Source organism: Oculina patagonica, chromosome 10 (assembly GCF_052425735.1).
Source record: "Oculina patagonica isolate OP01 chromosome 10, crgOcupat, whole genome shotgun sequence".
NCBI lineage: Eukaryota > Metazoa > Cnidaria > Anthozoa > Scleractinia > Oculinidae > Oculina > Oculina patagonica.
This window is the reverse complement of record NC_135767.1, coordinates 11,005,692-11,023,779: the sequence shown is the minus strand read 5'-3', so window position 1 is coordinate 11,023,779 and position 18,088 is coordinate 11,005,692. Positions and strand designations below refer to the sequence as shown.

At 36.8% G+C, this 18,088-nt stretch overlaps 2 protein-coding genes across 7 annotated transcripts in view; one reads left to right on the top strand and one right to left on the bottom strand.

The window, feature by feature from the left end:
* Positions 1-14,269, bottom strand: LOC144628505 (uncharacterized). Of its 4 annotated transcripts, XM_078486613.1 has the most exons (10): positions 13,984-14,269; positions 12,299-12,409; positions 8,575-8,679; positions 7,725-7,835; positions 6,656-6,775; positions 6,180-6,257; positions 5,235-5,439; positions 3,389-3,511; positions 2,757-2,891; positions 1-1,752 (listed from the first exon to the last, which is right to left on the bottom strand). In XM_078486613.1, exons 1-10 carry the CDS (start codon positions 14,172-14,174, stop codon positions 1,423-1,425), a joined length of 1,509 nt encoding a protein of 502 aa, XP_078342739.1. In that variant the 5' UTR covers positions 14,175-14,269; the 3' UTR covers positions 1-1,422. The 4 variants fall into 4 exon arrangements, with proteins under 4 accessions (XP_078342739.1, XP_078342740.1, XP_078342742.1 ...); XM_078486614.1 differs by lacking the exons at positions 12,299-12,409; positions 13,984-14,269 and adding an exon at positions 9,383-9,930 and having other exon boundaries at positions 3-1,752; XM_078486616.1 differs by lacking the exons at positions 8,575-8,679; positions 12,299-12,409; positions 13,984-14,269 and adding an exon at positions 9,383-9,925 and having other exon boundaries at positions 4-1,752.
* LOC144628468 (uncharacterized) overlaps positions 12,099-18,088 on the top strand; it is a 29,609-nt gene continuing 23,619 nt past the window's right edge. Inside the window, exons 1-3 of one of the 3 annotated variants that reach the window (XM_078486564.1) lie at positions 12,099-12,117; positions 17,382-17,475; positions 17,877-18,041. In XM_078486564.1, coding sequence (XP_078342690.1) covers positions 17,470-17,475; positions 17,877-18,041 — 171 coding nt within the window. In that variant the 5' untranslated portion in view covers positions 12,099-12,117; positions 17,382-17,469. Of the gene's footprint in view, positions 12,118-14,392; positions 14,485-14,507; positions 14,915-17,381; positions 17,476-17,876; positions 18,042-18,088 lie in introns of those variants that run through there. The other 2 variants (XM_078486563.1, XM_078486562.1) reach the window with 2 other exon arrangements.

The following is an 18,088-nucleotide window of genomic DNA, read 5'->3' as shown; positions in this document are numbered from 1 at the left end:
GTAAATGGTAACACTATTACACGAAAGGGTTTGTAGAACTATGTGACATTTTCAAATTATTATCGTCCAATATCAAAATGCTGGGAACAGAGATTATATATGTAATGGTTCTTTTTCTCACTCACCGCTGGTGGAGCATCAGGTATAGTGTTTTCCAGTGGGATGGGCGGCATCTCAGGGAACACAATCTTGACGTTACCTGGCAGCTCTGTTATTCCCTTTTTTCATGGTAGATGTTACAGTTAATCTCCGCTTTTCAGTCTCGAATGAATACACCTTACTAATAGCTATCCCTTCATCAGTATCATAAAAATGTGCGGTGTTTTAGTCCAAGCAAAAGGTAAATTTCAACTCTGTGCAAGCACTGCAAAGGGCAGTTTCAGTTCACACACACATAACCCACAATCCTCAACTTTGCTCCGATGAAGACATCAATTTTTCAAATTTGCAACTGCGGTTTTATTCACCTTGTCAACTTCTAGTTAATAATCAACTAAGACTTTAAAGTAATATTGTTGAGGTCATTATGTAGATATTACAGCGAAATATCTGCGTAGCTAATTAAATGACACTTTATTTTAGTAAGTTATCACATTTCAGGCAGATTGTTATGAACATTTGTTCAGACCACATAATTGTAGCAAACGACAGTTTGTGGCGTCATGACTCGACAAGACAAAGCAGATGATGGCCTGACAAAAATATTATCATGATAAAAAAAATATTAATATGTTTCTCAAAAACGTTTAAAGCGGCGTTCACACGACAAACTAGAGTTGGCGAACGCATGTTGGCAAACTCAAGGTGGTGTGTGTGAACTACAGAACAACAGTTGATAAACACGATGAAAAACTTTTGGTGAGAATATAGACATGTTCTATTTGTTGCCAACAGTTAGCCAACTTGTTTGACGTTGTTGCGTCGTTCACACACACCAACTTGATGTTTCCAACGTACACGAGATGCCCATTAGTTTGTGGTGTAAAGGCCGCTTAAGAAATGTAAACTTGCTATGCTATTATTAAAATTTCAGATATGATACAGAGTTACGAATTGTGGAAAAAATATTAGACCTTAAAAGGTCATTTAAAAATGACTTAAATGTATTCTGGTGTGTAGCTTCTGGGAACGAGGTTGTAAACGGTCATGTTCGATGAATTTGAAGTTCCTTCGCGCTGGTACAAACCCGTGTGCCTAATAATAATTACATCCAAAGACGGTTATACTGTTCTAGAACGTCGTCTTGGTTTTACGTCACTATTGAGATTTATTGGTATTGAGGATGACCTGGTTTATAACGCTTAATCATGCTGCTACAAAACATGTTGACACTCTGTTGTTGTACATTGTTTTCTAAAGTGTTCTGTAAGTTTCTGTATGCTAAAACAGTTTGCTTAAGAGTTTTGCGCAACTGGTGTGTAGTCAGCGCTGCTGTTGTAGAACAACCTCTCCAGCGCTTATAATTCTCCCTTCTCCATCCACCAAACCAGGCCACAGATAATAAACCTTTCGTCGTTGGTATCTCTCAGGGCTTGCCTCGGGCTCCACGACTTTGTGGCAATCTCTGTTGTAAGTGAAGGTTTGGTATTCCAGCCTCAAAGATGGAACTTGGGTAACCATTTGCCACGTTAACTTGATGCAAGCCTTTAAATAATCATCCAGGTCGTCTAATAATTTAAGCGATGGAATTAGCTTACACGACCGCTCTCCGTCCGGCACCTGACCCAATCTGAGGATTTCTTGCTTAACGCCCTAAAACAAACGTCCCAGTCGCCAGCACTTTAGTTTTTTTATGAAAGATCAAATACGAGGCAGGTACATGTAATAGATTATGACTGTGCGCTAGTATGGATAATATTCTCATGTGTGTTCGACAGTTTTATTAACAAACCATAAATTGAAACTTTCAATCTGAGGAACGATAAAAATTTGGGGCAACAGTGGTTACAAGACTAGAAAAGTGTTGTTCCGTGTCCAGCCACAATGCCACGTTCGAATTCAATTTTTGTTTTCTTCTCAATCATTTATTATCAGGGCATGCGTGTAACCTTTGTTTTGTCTTCTTGATATGTTCTTAGAGGAGGACAAAGCAATCTCGTCCCCAGAGGACGTGATCCTCGTTGCGCAAGAGATCGGGACCTCGGTCTGGGCGAGACTGAAAGCCCGCCGAACAAACGGCCAAATCTGATTGGCAGTTGATCTCCGACGCAGGTGCACAAGCAAACCGGAACCAGAAATTCCTGGTTCCGTGTTTTTGAATTGCCTAGGGCCGTTGCATTTCCCGACTGCTGGTCAAGAGGTACTCAGGCTCTGGGAACGAGATTGAGGACATAGATTGCGCACGAATAAAAAATTATTTACATAAACGGAACGGGCATACATTACGCGTATATTTTTTGTTGGTCTCTCACCCAGTCAAAAAGGAAGGAAATAAAAATGGGAAGTGATTTGTTAAATTTGTTAAATATAGTTTCGTTGCAGCTATCCGTCGCAAACACGCAAACTGCTTTCGTCCAGAGCAAATATGTCGATCACAGATACATTTGAGGAAAACGCTTTTAGTTGTTTCATTGAACATCAAAATGGAAAAGTCACCAGCTAATTAACCGCAGTACTACGAGCGATGTTACATAACCGGTTGACATGCACCATAGTGGCAGTAAGCGTTAATTATGTCTGTGTTGACTAGTTGCTCCTGTTTTTTCGACATTTTAAAGTACCAAGTTGGTATATTCACCATTATAATAAACACTTACCTTTAGGAATCTATCAGTGTCTATCTGTGGCGCGGATTCTTTGATTGAGAGTAATAATCCATCTAGGACATCTCTGGGATATTCTGATCCACTTTTGTATAAAGGAATTGAGATCTGGAGAGAGCCCTCTTTTTTCTGTTGGAGAAAACAGCATAATATATAATATTAGGGCAGTTGAAAGCAGTTGCAAGGTTAACCCTAAATATGCTGAAATTACTCCAAAACTACGTTTTTAACCGTTTATCGGATTTTTTGGCGCTATGGTGCTACATTTCTCTAAACCTTGCTAGAAATGCACTTTTTTACACTGCAGTAAGTTTTTGATGAACATTCCATGGAAAAATGTACAGTATTTTACGTTGTCGCATGCGCATAAGCCACAATTTGGCCTGCTTTACCATCATTTTTACACAAAAAACTGACGTTTTTTTTTTTATTAGCTCTGTCGGAATGCAGTCAATGTTCAAGATGTACAGTCCTATGGAGAGCTATCCAACCTCTATTAGTTGCACTTCACAAAAATCTGCTATACTACAGCAGTTTTCAAAGCTACATTGTAATAACTTTTACTTGAAATGTTTTTACTACATAAATAAATTTGATAAATAATTAATGCGGAATTTCAGTCTTACCTTCAGACTTTGTTCAGAGCAATAATGACCAATGTAAGGACCATGGTCCACTACAAACTTTGATATTTCTTTGAAAGCGTCAGTCATGGCTATTTTCGCGGCTAAAACATACTCGTAAACTGCCTGTTGATAAAATAACGACATTCTTACCTGCAATATCGATGTACCCATATAAATGCAGGCGAGACTTAAAATGGTGATGTTGGAATAGAAGTGGTTTGACACTGTGATCGGTATTTGAAAACCCTTGACACGTACATGTAGTTGTTCAAAGTGTGATGGAAATGAGAGTCATTGTAGCAAGCAAATGATCTCATTTAAGGCAATCGATCTTTGGAAGACCTAAAGGATTTTAATATGTATGTTTTCTCAAAAAAAAACATCAAACCTTATCTACTGTCCAAACAAAACTTTTAATAACTGACTTCTTGTAGCTACTATTATTTAATCTGTTTAAAATCACTTTCTCCAAAATATGTCCGCCTTACGTCTCTTTCTAATTTTATATTATATTATTTTATTGACAAAATAATACAAGTACAAAGATTGTTTACGTAGACTGTTTAAATTACAATTTTTAGGGGATAAAAGAATAAGGAAAAAACAGAAAGGAAAACACAAGGAACAAGGCGGGTTTCACATTGTAATTCGAAACACTTTGATGGGCTAAAGCGCATAATGTTGTCAAGTTTGTTCTAAATTTCAAAAACGTGTTATTTTAGAAGCGATTCTGCATGCTTTCACAAAATAACTTTTCCTTGAAAACGAGATGGAAATTTTCAAGACTTGGGGTGCTGTTATCGACCAAGCTTGACAAATTTTATATTTCGCGATGATTAGCATAGAACATGGTTTAAGGCGATTAAGGAGTGTAGTCTAGTTTATACGCGAACATAATATCTGGATTTTTTTTTTCACGTTTTAGGAACAATTCTCCGATTGTCTTACGTTTCTGACCATTTCCCACTCATCTTATTTTACTGAAATTGTTATGTTATTATGTTGTTTGTTTTAGTTTTTTTTGTTTACTTTTCTTTACTTGCTCATTCTGGTTCCTCGCCTGTTATTATATACCTTATTACATGAAATTTTCGCCACACGTTAATTTCGCGAATTTCGCGATTCCAAAAAAAATCGCGAAATTAAAGTGACGCGAACAATAAGTGTCGCGAACATAACATGACGCGAAAATAAAGTGACTCACATTATTTCAATAATCAAGAAAGAATAAGTTTAGTACCAATGAAGGAAGGAATTTGTAATGTAAATGGATGTCGTTGTCAATTGACTGACAATAACTCATGCACGTACAAGCATGACCTACTAAAATAACTCGTAGACATTGTGAGAACTGATCTGTTGTTGCTATTTCCGAGATTTAGTCCCGTCCTTTGGCATTGTTGTTCCTTGGAGTCAGTCGTTTTATTTAATTCAAGGGCATGTTAAATGATATTGCCAAGAAATGTAAATGGTATCTTCCCAAAAACGCAAAATTAAAGTGATTTGAAAGACAAAACTTTCGCAAAATCGCGAAATTTAAGTGTCGCGAAATATGCGCACCTCAAAATTGCGAAATTGACGTGTCGCGAAAATTTCATGTAATAAGGTATATTCTGTTATATATATGTTATATATTATTGAATATAATTAAATTAAACTTACTGTGGCGCATGAGGGCAAACTAGGAAACCTACAGGTTCACTTGGCCTCCACTCCCAAACTTAAAAATATAATTAAAAAAAAAAAAACTAATACAATTATAAACATAAAAAAGATTTTAATTTGTATTTTTTGTGAGCGTTCTGAGGTAAATGAAGTTGTGTTCAGTACTTAAAACAGTACCAACCTCAAATATCATACAGGTTAATCTCTTGGCATTGATATCTGTTTTTTCCTTGTATCCTCGCTGGATCATGAGGCAGGCATCAACACGCTCATCACTGGAGAAGTTCTTGAAATCCTGTACCACTCTAGATTGCCTGTTTAAGCTGAGTGTATCTTCAACATTTCGTTGGTCTCGTTTGGCTTGCTTTTCACTGCAATGTGCCAGTCTTCGAGGAATAGAAAAACATTTGGTTGTAAGTCATAATGTTGCTCATAAAATAATTTAAAAAGGCTAAAAAGAGATAAAAGTTATTAAAGTTCTAAAAAGAAAACGTTTTCTTTTTAGAACTTTAATAACTTTTTCTCTTTTTAACCTTTTTAAATTATTTGATTGTAAGTTTTCATATACACACCTGGCTTAGCAAAGGCAAACCTGGGGTAGAGGTATTAATGTAACGGACATATACAAACAGGCTGTAGTGCTGGATCTTTAGCTGGGGGTGACATTACAATTACGGAATATTTCGTCTACATTACGTTCAAGTAGAAGTTACTCCGTTCAACGCGGATAGATGGTCATAGATGACATTTTAAGGTAAAGAAAGAACAAACGTTTTCTGAGTATATTTGTGAAGTCATGACGCGCAGGTAGTAAACATCCGATAAGGAGTTTTTACATTTTTGAACATTTTTAAAGCTCTATGTTTTGTATTTTGTTATCAAAAATAGAAATAGTGATCCAATTTCACAGTGTTCATGATAATAGTCGCATTTTAAATTTCAATTGTACTTATACGTTACTTTTTTAATATTTTAGAATTTAGATAGTAACCAGACGAAATAAGTTTGAGTTAATGTTTTTAGAACTTATTTCAGTGTCGTGGTAAAGTTGTTGTTGTTGTTGCTGTTTATAAAAGGTTTAGAGGCTAACAATGGGATGCTAGATTGGAATACAACCAAAGTGTACCTTGTAATTAGTGATTCTATTTTTCTTTCTTTTGCTTCAAGGTCTCTTTTGCACTTACTCAGTTCTTCCTCCAAATATCTGTGTTAGACATTGGATATTGAAAGCATCAACCACGTTTTAAATAACTCACATTACATACATATATCCTCTAAAGTTACACCCTTATAATTATTACAAGCAACTACATATATTCTTGCAGGAGTTTGGTAATAGTCTGGTAGAACTTATAAAGGCTTGTAAGAACAGGTTTAGCAGAGGCATAGCCCTTAAAACGTAACTAACGAGATAAAAAATAGCTATAGGGTAATCCTTGTTCAATGTTATCTGATAACCATATTGGTGGCATCAATGACTCAAATTTCATTTGTTACTGCCTGGTTATAAAACAAATATACTTTAATTCCTGTGTAGTTAAATTAACATTATTTTGCTAAAGGAAACCGAAAGCTGTAAATGTTTTTTACTTGCATGGTCACCTTGCATAACTTGAATCAGCTACCTCGACTTTGTCCTCGGCATTCTTTTTGTTAATATCCTTGAGCGCCTTTGAAGGCAATTTACTTTCTTCAGCCTCTTCCATTGATGACTTGGCACCTCTGGAATGTTAATTGTTTAAAAACAATCTTGAGCTGAACCAGAACAAAAAGAAAGCAAAGTTGACTAAAAAACATTATTCCTATTCTAATACTTGCTCTATTATAACCTTTTTACTAATGGCCTGTCACTTCTGCAATAATAATTTTTCACTGAACCAAAACAACAAGCAAGCAAACTAGAATGAAAGAAATATATAAAGCATTTTTTTTAATCTGTTATATCAGAGAACCTGACAAGCTTATAATGTGTGGTATTTACAAGCAACATTTCTTAGCAGCCAAGGGTGTTATCCTTCGATATTTTAGCAAGCCCAAAAGGGGTTTATTTATTTTATTGCCTTCCGATTAATTTCTCAAAACGCGCTTTATTCTGGTTAAAAGAAAAACAAACCCACAGTGACAATCGCGCCTAATTTCAGGTGAAATTAATTTTTGTAATCACACTGTGACTTGATTAAAACGTTAGACCCGAAAAGGTGAGTTTGTTCGTTTGTTTTGCACTCTTCTTTAAAATCGGACGGGGTATATTGTCTGATACCCGTCGTCCGAATTTTGTAGGACGTGATGTGTTTTGTCCAATGTGGAGTGTCCTCAAGAGTTATACCCTTATCTTACAATAAATACTAATACACTATTGCAGAAGACGTTTTGTAAGAGCCTGGTTCAACTGGTAAAGGCTTGTAAGACCAGGTTTACCAAGGGCATAAGCCTTTTAAAATGGAGTCATGAGAAACAAATAGATATAAAGTAATCCTTGTTCAATGTTTTAGCTAAGTCCTGAGCATATCGGTGACATTAATGACTATAAATTAATCTGTTACTGTCAGGTTGAAAAAAGTAAGAAAGCTTAATTTTTGTGTTACGACTGTTTTAACAGATACTGTTTTAAAAGATACTATTGCTAAAATGAACTGAAAGCTGTAAATATAGTTCCGTCATTCATGGTCACCTTGCATGGCTTGTTTTAGCTACTTCGAGTTTGTCCTCGACATTCTCTTTGTCCATGGCCTCTGAAGGAAATTTATTTTCTTCTACCTCTTCCACTGATGGCTTATCACTTCTGCAAATTTAATGGTTTAAAAACAATTTTGAGCTGAACCAGAACAAGAAAAAGCCAAGTTTAGTAAAAAAGATAACGCCTCTTCAAATCCTTGTTCTGAATTGAAATAACTGTCACTAACTAGCACAATGATTTTGCTCTGAAACAAAACATCAAGCAAGCAAACGTGGATAAAAGAAATGTATAAAGTATTTTTTTAATCTGTTAGATCAGAGAACCTGACAAGCTTATCATGTGTGGTTTATCGAATCATGAAAAAAAAAAACGAAAAAGTTTACTCCATCTAAATGAATCAGTGCTAGTTGCAGGCCCTCCCCCCCTCCCCCCCCCCCCTCCCACCCTCTCACCTCAGCATTTTTTCAAAATGGTCTATCAAAATACTGTTTTCTAAAAACAGTTTGGATGCAGGGGACCACGCAACAAGGAAAAAAACTGCTTGGCTTGTCTGCTGCCGGATCTCTTGTTCAAGAAATGCTCGTACCAGACGTCACTCTACGTGCTAAATCTTGCCCTCCTGCCGTTTTACCAGCCTTACAATCAATCCGGTTTTACTGTTAACCATTTCACTGGAATTTTTGCAAGTTAGAATTATTACAGGAGTAAATTCTTTCTTAGTGTTTACCTAGTAACCATTCGACTGCTGGAGCTTCACAAAAATTTCTGCCGAGCATAATTAACACAATTTATTGTATATCATATTTTTAAAAATCTATGACCAGGGATGGCTTAAGTTACTTACACATCGGACATAGGTACATTGTTTTCTTCACCCTTGTCTTTCTTGGAATCGGAACGTTGCTGGCCATGTGTAGACAACTGCTGTTCTTGAACTGTCTGAGTTTGTCTAAAATTGATACACTCTTATAGTCAAAGTCAGCAATCAGATATCGACAAATGGTCACCCTCTTATTTTCTCTCTTCCTTTTCTAGCAACATTTTCTTCGTACTCAGTCTGCTCAGTGCCCGTTGAAATATTTTTAACTGTTGTTGTTGTTGTTTAAAATTTATTAATTATCGAATGTGACTCTTTGTATTTCGCTTTCTCTTTAGCCGATACCGTTTATCAAATCAGTTATCGTTGGAAATTAACCCGTATGTATATTTACTCGATCTGCTTCCTTTTTGTCTCTCTCACAGACGAACCTTAATCGAAACGGAACTGGAATTAAGAACCCACGGTCTGTATATACAATAGGAAGGAAGCCAAAGTCAAATAAAGAAATATATGCTTAGAGCAAGGAGGGAATTACCAACGGCAAACTCGACTATTAATAAAAATCACACTGGTCAGCGCTGCAGCAATAGAGTGGATCTCACTTAGTCAACGAAAAGTACAAGTAAACGAATGCAAATCAACAGGCGAGCGGCGAAACCGCAAGTATTGACAGCAGGTGTTATCGTTTTTAAGATATTGATTTAAATTTTTAATTATATACTTTCCGCCGGGCGTAGATTCTAGGAATCACTGCGTGGAAAATCCAGCTACTAATCATCATGAAAACTGTTGAGCTCTACCAAGAAAGTTATAAATACGTCCTTATACGAACCTGTCTTGGCATTGTATGTTCTGAACCATATCCTTGCCCGTCTTGATAAGCTTTTTGAGTTCTTGCTGCAAAGTATGCGGGTAGTCTCTATTCCGTTCAAGTGTTTGAGATAGGAGATCGAGGAATTCTTGAAACGATCCATCGCGATGCATTTGTGTTTCTTGGTGTTTATCCATTTTATATAAGCTCATGCACTACTCAAATAAGAAGAGCAGATGCTGGCGTACTACAGGTAGAATGAAGACCTTCAACACCTAAGAAAGTCTCGGACTCTTCCCGAAAATTGCAAAGATCATTATTTTTTTAGGAAAACGAGGAAATAAATTGCGTTACACTGTAAACAGGATGCATGATGCCTGACCCGAGAAGGTTGGCTGACAATCGCTCAAGATGACCTGGTTGACTATAGCTGTATAGGTATCTACCCTAATTAAAGTGTTGCTGTAATAATGTACTGCTGCTTATCGGCTAGTTCAACCCTGTGTAAAATGAACACCAATCTGCAGGTAAAATGTATTCCAGTCTGTCTAGAGCGATACTACTTTTTTGATTGCGTACTGAGTTGTTAATAATCTGCTTTATAGCCCTGGGCCTTTATTCTCAAAGACTCCAATGACAGACTGTACTTCGCAACTTTTCTTTTTCAATTGAAAAGTGACAATAACTCGATAAATTGTTTACAGGTAAAAATCCAATAACCCTATTTCTACATTATGCGATAGCAATTTTGATTGCGAAAGATTATTCATAACTGTAACAATTGCTTCGATTCCCAGAAAGACAGGATGTTTTTTGAAATTTGAAACGCTTGATTTGCCATCCAGTTGCTTGTGAAGAAAGTTCTGTTTAGTTCTGGTTGTAGAAAGCCTAGACCGTCGCCATCCTGAGTGGTCATTCAGTTATGCATTAAAGACTAGAAAGCTGTTTTGTAAAGGTAAGTTTACTGGCTACAAAATCGTCAGCTGAAAAGTAGAGAAATTCTAAGACCCGATTGATTCGTCATTTTGGCTTTATGTTAATCGTTTGTCGACTTTGCAACGCAAGGCTGTAGTCTTGTATGTAAAGCCTTCGTACAGACCTTTTTTTAATTCGCCAAGGTAACTAAATTCAAGCATAAGAGTGCGCCCCTAAGCTTTGTTGCAAAGTTGCGATATAAGGAGAAGGGCGTCAATTTGGTAAAAATTGTTAGCATTACCATCAAATAGAGGGCGGGCGGTGAAGCATAGATGCAGTGTTATTCAGGTTACCACACCGGAGTGTTATTCAGGATACCCGGCGGGAGTGGTATTCTGCAAGTCTGCAGTCTTCATTTGTCGAACAGTCAAATAAAAGCATGTTTACGTCGGTAAACATAACGTGTATGGTATTTCTAGATATAACGCTCGAGTACCCGTTTGGTCAATTCCAGTGATGTGATCAGTTTAGACAGTACTGGTTTGAGGAAGAGAAAGTAAAGTTAGCTCTTTTTAAGCTGTAATTCACCAGTTCCTTGTGTTCTTGGTATTTTTTTTGTCTTACCGCTGTGTACAAAAAACCTTCGTCTTCAAGACGGACTTGGTCTGATGCGAAACTTTATACATTACTAACTACAATGCCACGTATCTGTATCCTTGACAATAATTAGCTTTGATGAAACCTTGCTAAGTTTGTTTGATTTCTATTAGACGTATCGAGCTCCTTCAACAACCTTTTTTAACATACAAACAGCCTGTAAAGCAATCGGTTTGTAAGTTTACCAAAGAATAATACTAAAAGGTGTAATATATTGCGTGATTAAAGAATTCTTATCAGGAAAAGTTGGTAAACAATCCCACGAAATGCGATTCCGAGAAAAACGTCTGAGACGAAACTCGCAAACAAACTTAAAATTATTGGGATTGAAAAGAGCAAGTTATTTTAATGTAAATACAGTAATAAGGAAATGTTTTCATAAGTCAGTCTGTAATTGTAGCATAGGTAGACGAAAGGGATTATTTTTTGGTATCTTTTGCGAATATTCTGTGAGCTCCTGCTGGGGGTCAGTCCCGTTTTTATTTCCTTAACTAAAATAGATAACTCATCTTCTAATCCTTGCTCTATTTAACCTCTTTCACTAATGGTCTGTCACTTCTCCAATAATAATTTTTCACTGAACCAAAACAACAAGCAAGCAAACTAGAATGAAAGAAATATATAAAGTATTTTTTTTAATCTGTTAGATCAGAGAGAATTAACCTGACAAGCTTATAATGTGTGGTATTTACAAGCAACATTTCCTAGCAGCCAAGGGTATTATCCTTCGATATTTTAGCAAGCCCAAAAGGGGTTTATCTATTTTATTGCCTTCCGATTAATTTCTCAAAACGCGCTTTAGTCTGGTTAAAAGAAAAACAAACCCACAGTGACAATCGCGGCCTAATTTCAGGTGAAATTAATTTTTGTAATAACACTGTGACTTGATTAAAATGTTAGACCCAAAAAGGTGAGTTTGTTCGTTTGTTTTGCACTCTTCTTTAAAATCGGACGGGGTATATTGTCTGATACCCGTCGTCCGATTTTGTACTATGTGATGTGTTTTATCCAATGTGGAGTATCATGCTCAAGAGTTATACCCATATCTAACAATAAAATACTAATATACTATTGCAGAAGACGTTTGGTAATAGCCTGGTTCAACTGGTAAAGGCTTGTAAGACCAGGTTTACCAAGGGCATAAGCCTTTAAAAGTGGAGTCACGAGAAACAAATAGATATAAAGTAATCCTTGTTCAATGTTTTAGCTAAGTCCTGAGCATATCGGTGACATTAATGACTATAAATTAATTTATTACTGTCAGTTTAAAGGAAGTAAGATAGCTTAATAATTCCTGTGTAGATAAATTAAGATACTATCGCTAAAATGAACTGAAAGCTGTAAATATAGTTCATTCATGGTCACCTTGCATGGCTTGAATTAGCTACTTCGACTTTGTCCTCGACATTCTCTTTGTCCATGGCCTCTGAAGGAAATTTATTTTCTTCTACCTCTTCCACTGATGGCTTATCACTTCTGCAAATTTAATGGTTTAAAAACAATTTTGAGCTGAACCAGAACAAGAAAAAGCCAAGTCTAGTAAAAAAGATAACGCCTCTTCAAATCCTTGTTCTGAATTGAAATAATATTCGTCTTTAACTGGCAGTATCTTCCACGAATGGTCTGTCACTAACTAGCACAATGATTTTGCACTGAACCAAAACAACAAGCAAGCAAACGTGGATAAAAGAAATGTATAAAGTACTTTTTTAAACTGTAGGATCATATATCAGAGAACCTGACAAGCTTATCATGTGTGGTTTATCGAATCATGAAAAAAAAAACCGAAAAAGTTTACTCCATCATGAATCAGTGCTAGTTGCAGGCTGCCCCCACCCCCTCACCTCAGCATTTTTTCAACATGGTCTATCAAAATACTGTTTTCTAACTAAAAACAGTTTGGATGCAGGGGACCACGCAACAAGGAAAAAAAACTGCTTAGCTTGTCTGCTGCCGTATCTCTTGTTCAAGAAATGCTGGTACCAGACGTCACTCTTCGTGCTAAATCTTGCCCTCCTGCCGTTTTACCAGCCTAAGCTTACCATCAATCCGGTTTTACTGTTATCCATTTCACTGGAATTTTTGCAAGTTAGAATTATTACAGGAGAAACTTCTTTTTTTAGAGTTTACCTAGTAACCATTCGACTGCTGGAGCTTCGCAAAAATTTCTGCCGAGCATAATTAACAAAATTTATTGTATATCATATTTTTAAAAATATATGGCCAGGGATTTAAGTTTTCTTAAACATCTGGGACGTATGTACTTTATTTTCTTCACCCTTGTCTTTAATAGAACGTTGCTGGCCATCTGTAGACAACTGCTGTTCTTCTGTCTGAGTTAGTCTAAAATTGATACACTCAGCTTATAGTCAAAGTCGGCAATCAGAGTATCGATCGACAAAAGGTGACGCTGTAATTTTCTCTCTGCCTTTTCTAGCAACATTTCTTCGTACTCAGTCCGCTCAGTACCCGTTGAAATTGTTGTTAATTGTTCTTGTTTAAAATTAATTAATATATCGAATGCGACTCTTTGTATTTCACTCATCTTTAGCCGATACTGCTTTTATCAAGTCGGTTATCGTTGGCACTTCAACCTACGCTTATAATTACTAGATCTGCCTCCTTTTTTCCCTTACGGACGAACCTTAATCGAAACGGAACTGGAATTAAGAACCCACGGTCTGTATATACAATAGGAAGGAAGCCAAAGTCAAATAAAGAAATAAATGCTTAGAGCAAGGAGGGAATTACCAACGGCAAACTCGACTATTAATATAAATTACACTGGTCAGCGCTGCAGCAATAGAGTGGATCTCACTTAGTCAACGAAAAGTACAAGTAAACGAATGCAAATCAACAGGCGAGCGGCGAAACCGCAAGTATTGACAGCAGGTGTTATCGTTTTTAAGATATTGATTTAAATTTTTAATTATATACTTTCCGCCGGGCGTAGATTCTAGGAATCACTGCGTGAAAAATCCAGCTACTAATCATCATGAAAACCGTTGAGCTCGGCCAAGAAAGCTTAATAAATACGTCTTTATACAAACCTGTCTTGGCATTGTATGTTCTGAACCATATCCTTGCCCGTCTTGATAAGCTTTTTGAGTTCTTGCTGCAAAGTATGCGGGTAGTCTCTATTCCGTTCAAGTGTTTGAGATAGGAGATCGAGGAATTCTTGAAACGATCCATCGCGATGCATTTGTGTTTCTTGGTGTTTATCCATTTTATATAAGCTCATGCACTACTCAAATAAGAAGAGCAGACTCTGGCGTACTACAGGTAGAATGAAGGCCTTCAACACCTAAGAAAGTCTCGGACTCTTCCTGAAAATTGCAAAGATCATTATTTTTCTAGGAAAACGAGGAAACAAATTGCGTTACACTGTAAACAGGATGCATGATGCCTGACCCGAGAAGGTTGGCTGACAATCGCTCAAGATGACCTGGTTGACTATAGCTGTATAGGTAGCTACCCTAAGTGTTGCTGTAATAATGTACTGCTGCTTATCGGCTAGTTCAACCCTGTGTAAAATGAACACCAATCTACAGGTAAAATGTACTCCAGTCTGTCTAGAGCGATACTACCTTTTTTTGATTGCGTACTGAATTGTTAATAATCTGCTTTATAGCCCTGGGCTATTATTCTCAAAGACTCCAATGACAGACTGTACTTCGCAACTTTTCTTTTTCATTTGAAAATTGACAATAACTCGATAAATTGTTTACAGGTAAAAATCCAAGAACCCTATTTCTACATTATGCGATAGCAATTTTGATTGCGAAAGATTATTCATAACCGCAATAATTGCTCCGATTCCAAGAAAGACAGGATGTTTTTTGAAATTTGAAACGCTTGATTTGCCATCCAGTTGCTTGTCAAGAAAGTTATGTTTAGTTCTGGTTGTGGAAAGCCTAGCTCGTCGCCATCCTGAGTGGTCATTCAGTTATGCATTAAAGACTAGAAAGCTGTTTTGTAAAGGTAAGTTTAATGGCTACAAAATCGTCAGCTGAAAAGTAGAGAAATTCTAAGACCCGATTGATTCGTCATTTTGGCTTTATGTTAATCGTTTATCGACTTTGCAACGCAAGGCTGTAGTCTTGTATGTAAAGCCTTCGTACAGACCTTTTTTTAATTCGCCAACGTAACTAAATTCAAGCATAAGAGTGCGCCCCTAAGCTTCGTTGCAAAGTTGCGATATAAGGAGAAGGGCGTCAATTTGGTAAAAATTGTTAGCATTACCATCAAATAGAGGGCAGGCGGTGAAGCATAGATGCAGTGTTATTCAGGTTACCACACCGGACTGTTATTCAGGATAACCGCGGCGGGAGTGGTATTCTGTAAGTCTGCATCTTCATTTGTCGAACAGTCAAATAAAAGCATGTTTACGTCGGTAAACATAACGTGTATGATATTTCTAGATGTAACGCTCGAGTACCCGTTTGGTCAATTCCAGTGATGTGATTTAGACAGTACTGGTTTGAGGAAGAGAAAGCAAAATTAGCTCTTTTTAAGCTGTAATTCACCAGTTCCTTGTGTTCTTGGTATTTTTTTTTGTCTTACCGCTGTGTACAAAAAACCTTCGTCTTCAAGACGGACTTGGTCATGATCATGCGAAACTTTATACATTACTGACTAAAAGGGCACTATCTGTATCCTTCACAATAATTAGCTTTGATGAAACCTTGCTAAGTTTGTTTGATTTCTGTTAGACGTATCGAGCTCCTTCAACAAACTTTTCAACATACAAACAGCCTGTAAAGCAATCGGTTTGTAAGTTTGCCACAGAGTCATACTAAAAGGTGTAATATATTGCGTGATTAAAGAATTCTTATCAGGAAAAGTTGGTAAACAATCGCAAGAAATGCGATTCCGAGAAAAACGTCTGAGACGAAACTCGCAAACAAACTTAAAATTATTTGGATTGAAAAGAGCAAGTTATTTTAATGTAAATACAGTAATAAGGAAATGTTTTCTTAAGTCAGTCTGTAATTGTAGCATAGGTAGACGAAAGGGATTATTTTTTGGTATCTTTTGCGAATATTCTGTGAGCTCCTGCAGGGGGTCAGTCCCGTAAGGGGTGACATACAAAACCTAAAATCCGTTGCAGGTTGAACTTATTAGACCTATCAAACATATTTAATTGTTAATTACCTATCTATACATCTATTTTCTATAATATTAGTATTTTTATATTTTACATTTGTATTTATGTTAGTGTCCCCAATTAGCTATCTTTAGCTAAATACTCTTACACTTAAATAAAGTCTATGTATTTATGTATGTATGTTGCCATTGGAACAATTCAAGTTACCTTTATGCGTGTGTATAGAGTGGAATTAAGAGAAGAAGAGACGAAAAAACATGGGTTTGAGGACATTTATCAAGAGATTTGGTGGGCAGTGTATTAATATTCCCTATAAACATGTCTTGAAATCGAATTTAAACACTGCACTGGACAGTATACAAAGGAGTAAAGTTCTTCTCTCGTACAGGCACTTTGTGCTTTAGTCACTTTTGAACAATTCGTGTTTGTTAGGGAGTTGTTTTTATCTCTTTTAAAGATAATTAGGGATATTTCTTCTTTTTGACGGTTTAGGGCCTGTTTACAAGCAGGTAGAGTAACCCTAGTGCTAGGGTTACTCTAGCAAGAGGGTTAGAAGATAGCCCAGGTTTATAAGCAAACATTCGCAGGTAGGGTAACCCTACTACCCTATACCCGCGGGGTCAACTTACACCGGTTACACACAGTTTACACTTCAGTTAATCTTGTAAATATAGCATGTAACGGGTAATAATCTTAGCGCCAAAACCGATTTTCGTTTTAGTTACGCAGTTTATCAGTTCCAGTAAAATCATATTTCAATTTCCAAGCTCATTAACGTTCCAAGCAAAAAATTTTTTATAGTTGGAACGCGTTTGGCGAAGAAACTATAAATACTTATGTTATCATGTTATGGAATGACCTTACATATGCAGCGCCAAACATTTTACCACAAACTTTGTCGTAAGAGGCTGTTATTCGAAAATAATTCCGTTCCAGTGCAAAAATATGACAAATTGTGAATGAACACGATGTTTCTTGGTCACAATTCGCTGTTTTTGTCGGTATTTTTAAACATATTTAGCTTCTTGGAGCCAAAATAAAGTTGTCCCGGGTAGGCGAGTTATCCTTAGCAGAGCGTTTACAAGACCCTAGGGTTACCCTGGCGCTGGGGTAACCCTAGCTGCCTTGTAAACACGTCGATCAAAAAAAGAAGAAATGTGGGAGCGCTAGGGTAACCCTCCTGCTAGGGTAACCCTAGCACAAGGGTTACCCTACCTGCTTGTAAACAGGCCCTTACTCCCATCTCTTTCACGCAACATATTGCATTGTTCTTTGGCCCTTATAACCGCTTTGAAGTTTATTAATGATGTTATGTTACATTTTTTTATGTTTTATTTTCAGTGTCAACTGATTTTACAATATACCTACATGGAAAAGAAGTCCTGAAGTTGGGGAAGATCTAGCAACCGGCAAACAACAACAACGAAACATGGAGGTATGTTATGTTATTTTATGTTTGTTTGTTTATTTATTTTGTTTTCTCAAAGGGATTATCTCCCACGACTAAGTCAACTTGTGTCGTAATGCAACCTAAAGCAAGGCCAAACGGGCCTAAAATTTCACCGAAACATGCCACTACAATGTAAAAGGTATTTACGATACAAATATACCCAAATCCCCCCCCCCCCCCGTCCATGTTGCTTGTTATGCGGTTCATGGCTTTAGAAAGTTAACGTACATATTATTTTTCATAATGAAAAGGTAAAAATCATACTTGCGTATGATTGCTTATTTGACAAAATAACAGCTAACTGATGATTCACTGCTTCGTTTTGGTTGGATATGGTTCTTGGTTTAGTAAATACGTTTCTTTTAACGTCTATTTTTTTTGTTTAGGAATCTTGGAGAAAACGATTTCAGCAGGAAGATGAAGAAGAGGCTTTAGCAAGGGTGTTAGAGCTCTCTCGTATAGAGCATCAGCAGGGCCAGGCGGAAAGTACAAGCCAACCTGATCATAACAGCAGCCCTTCGTTGTCAACGCAATCTCCTCAAAGGGACCTGGTAAATAGCTGAACTTGTGTTTCAACCTTATTCAGACCGAGGATTTT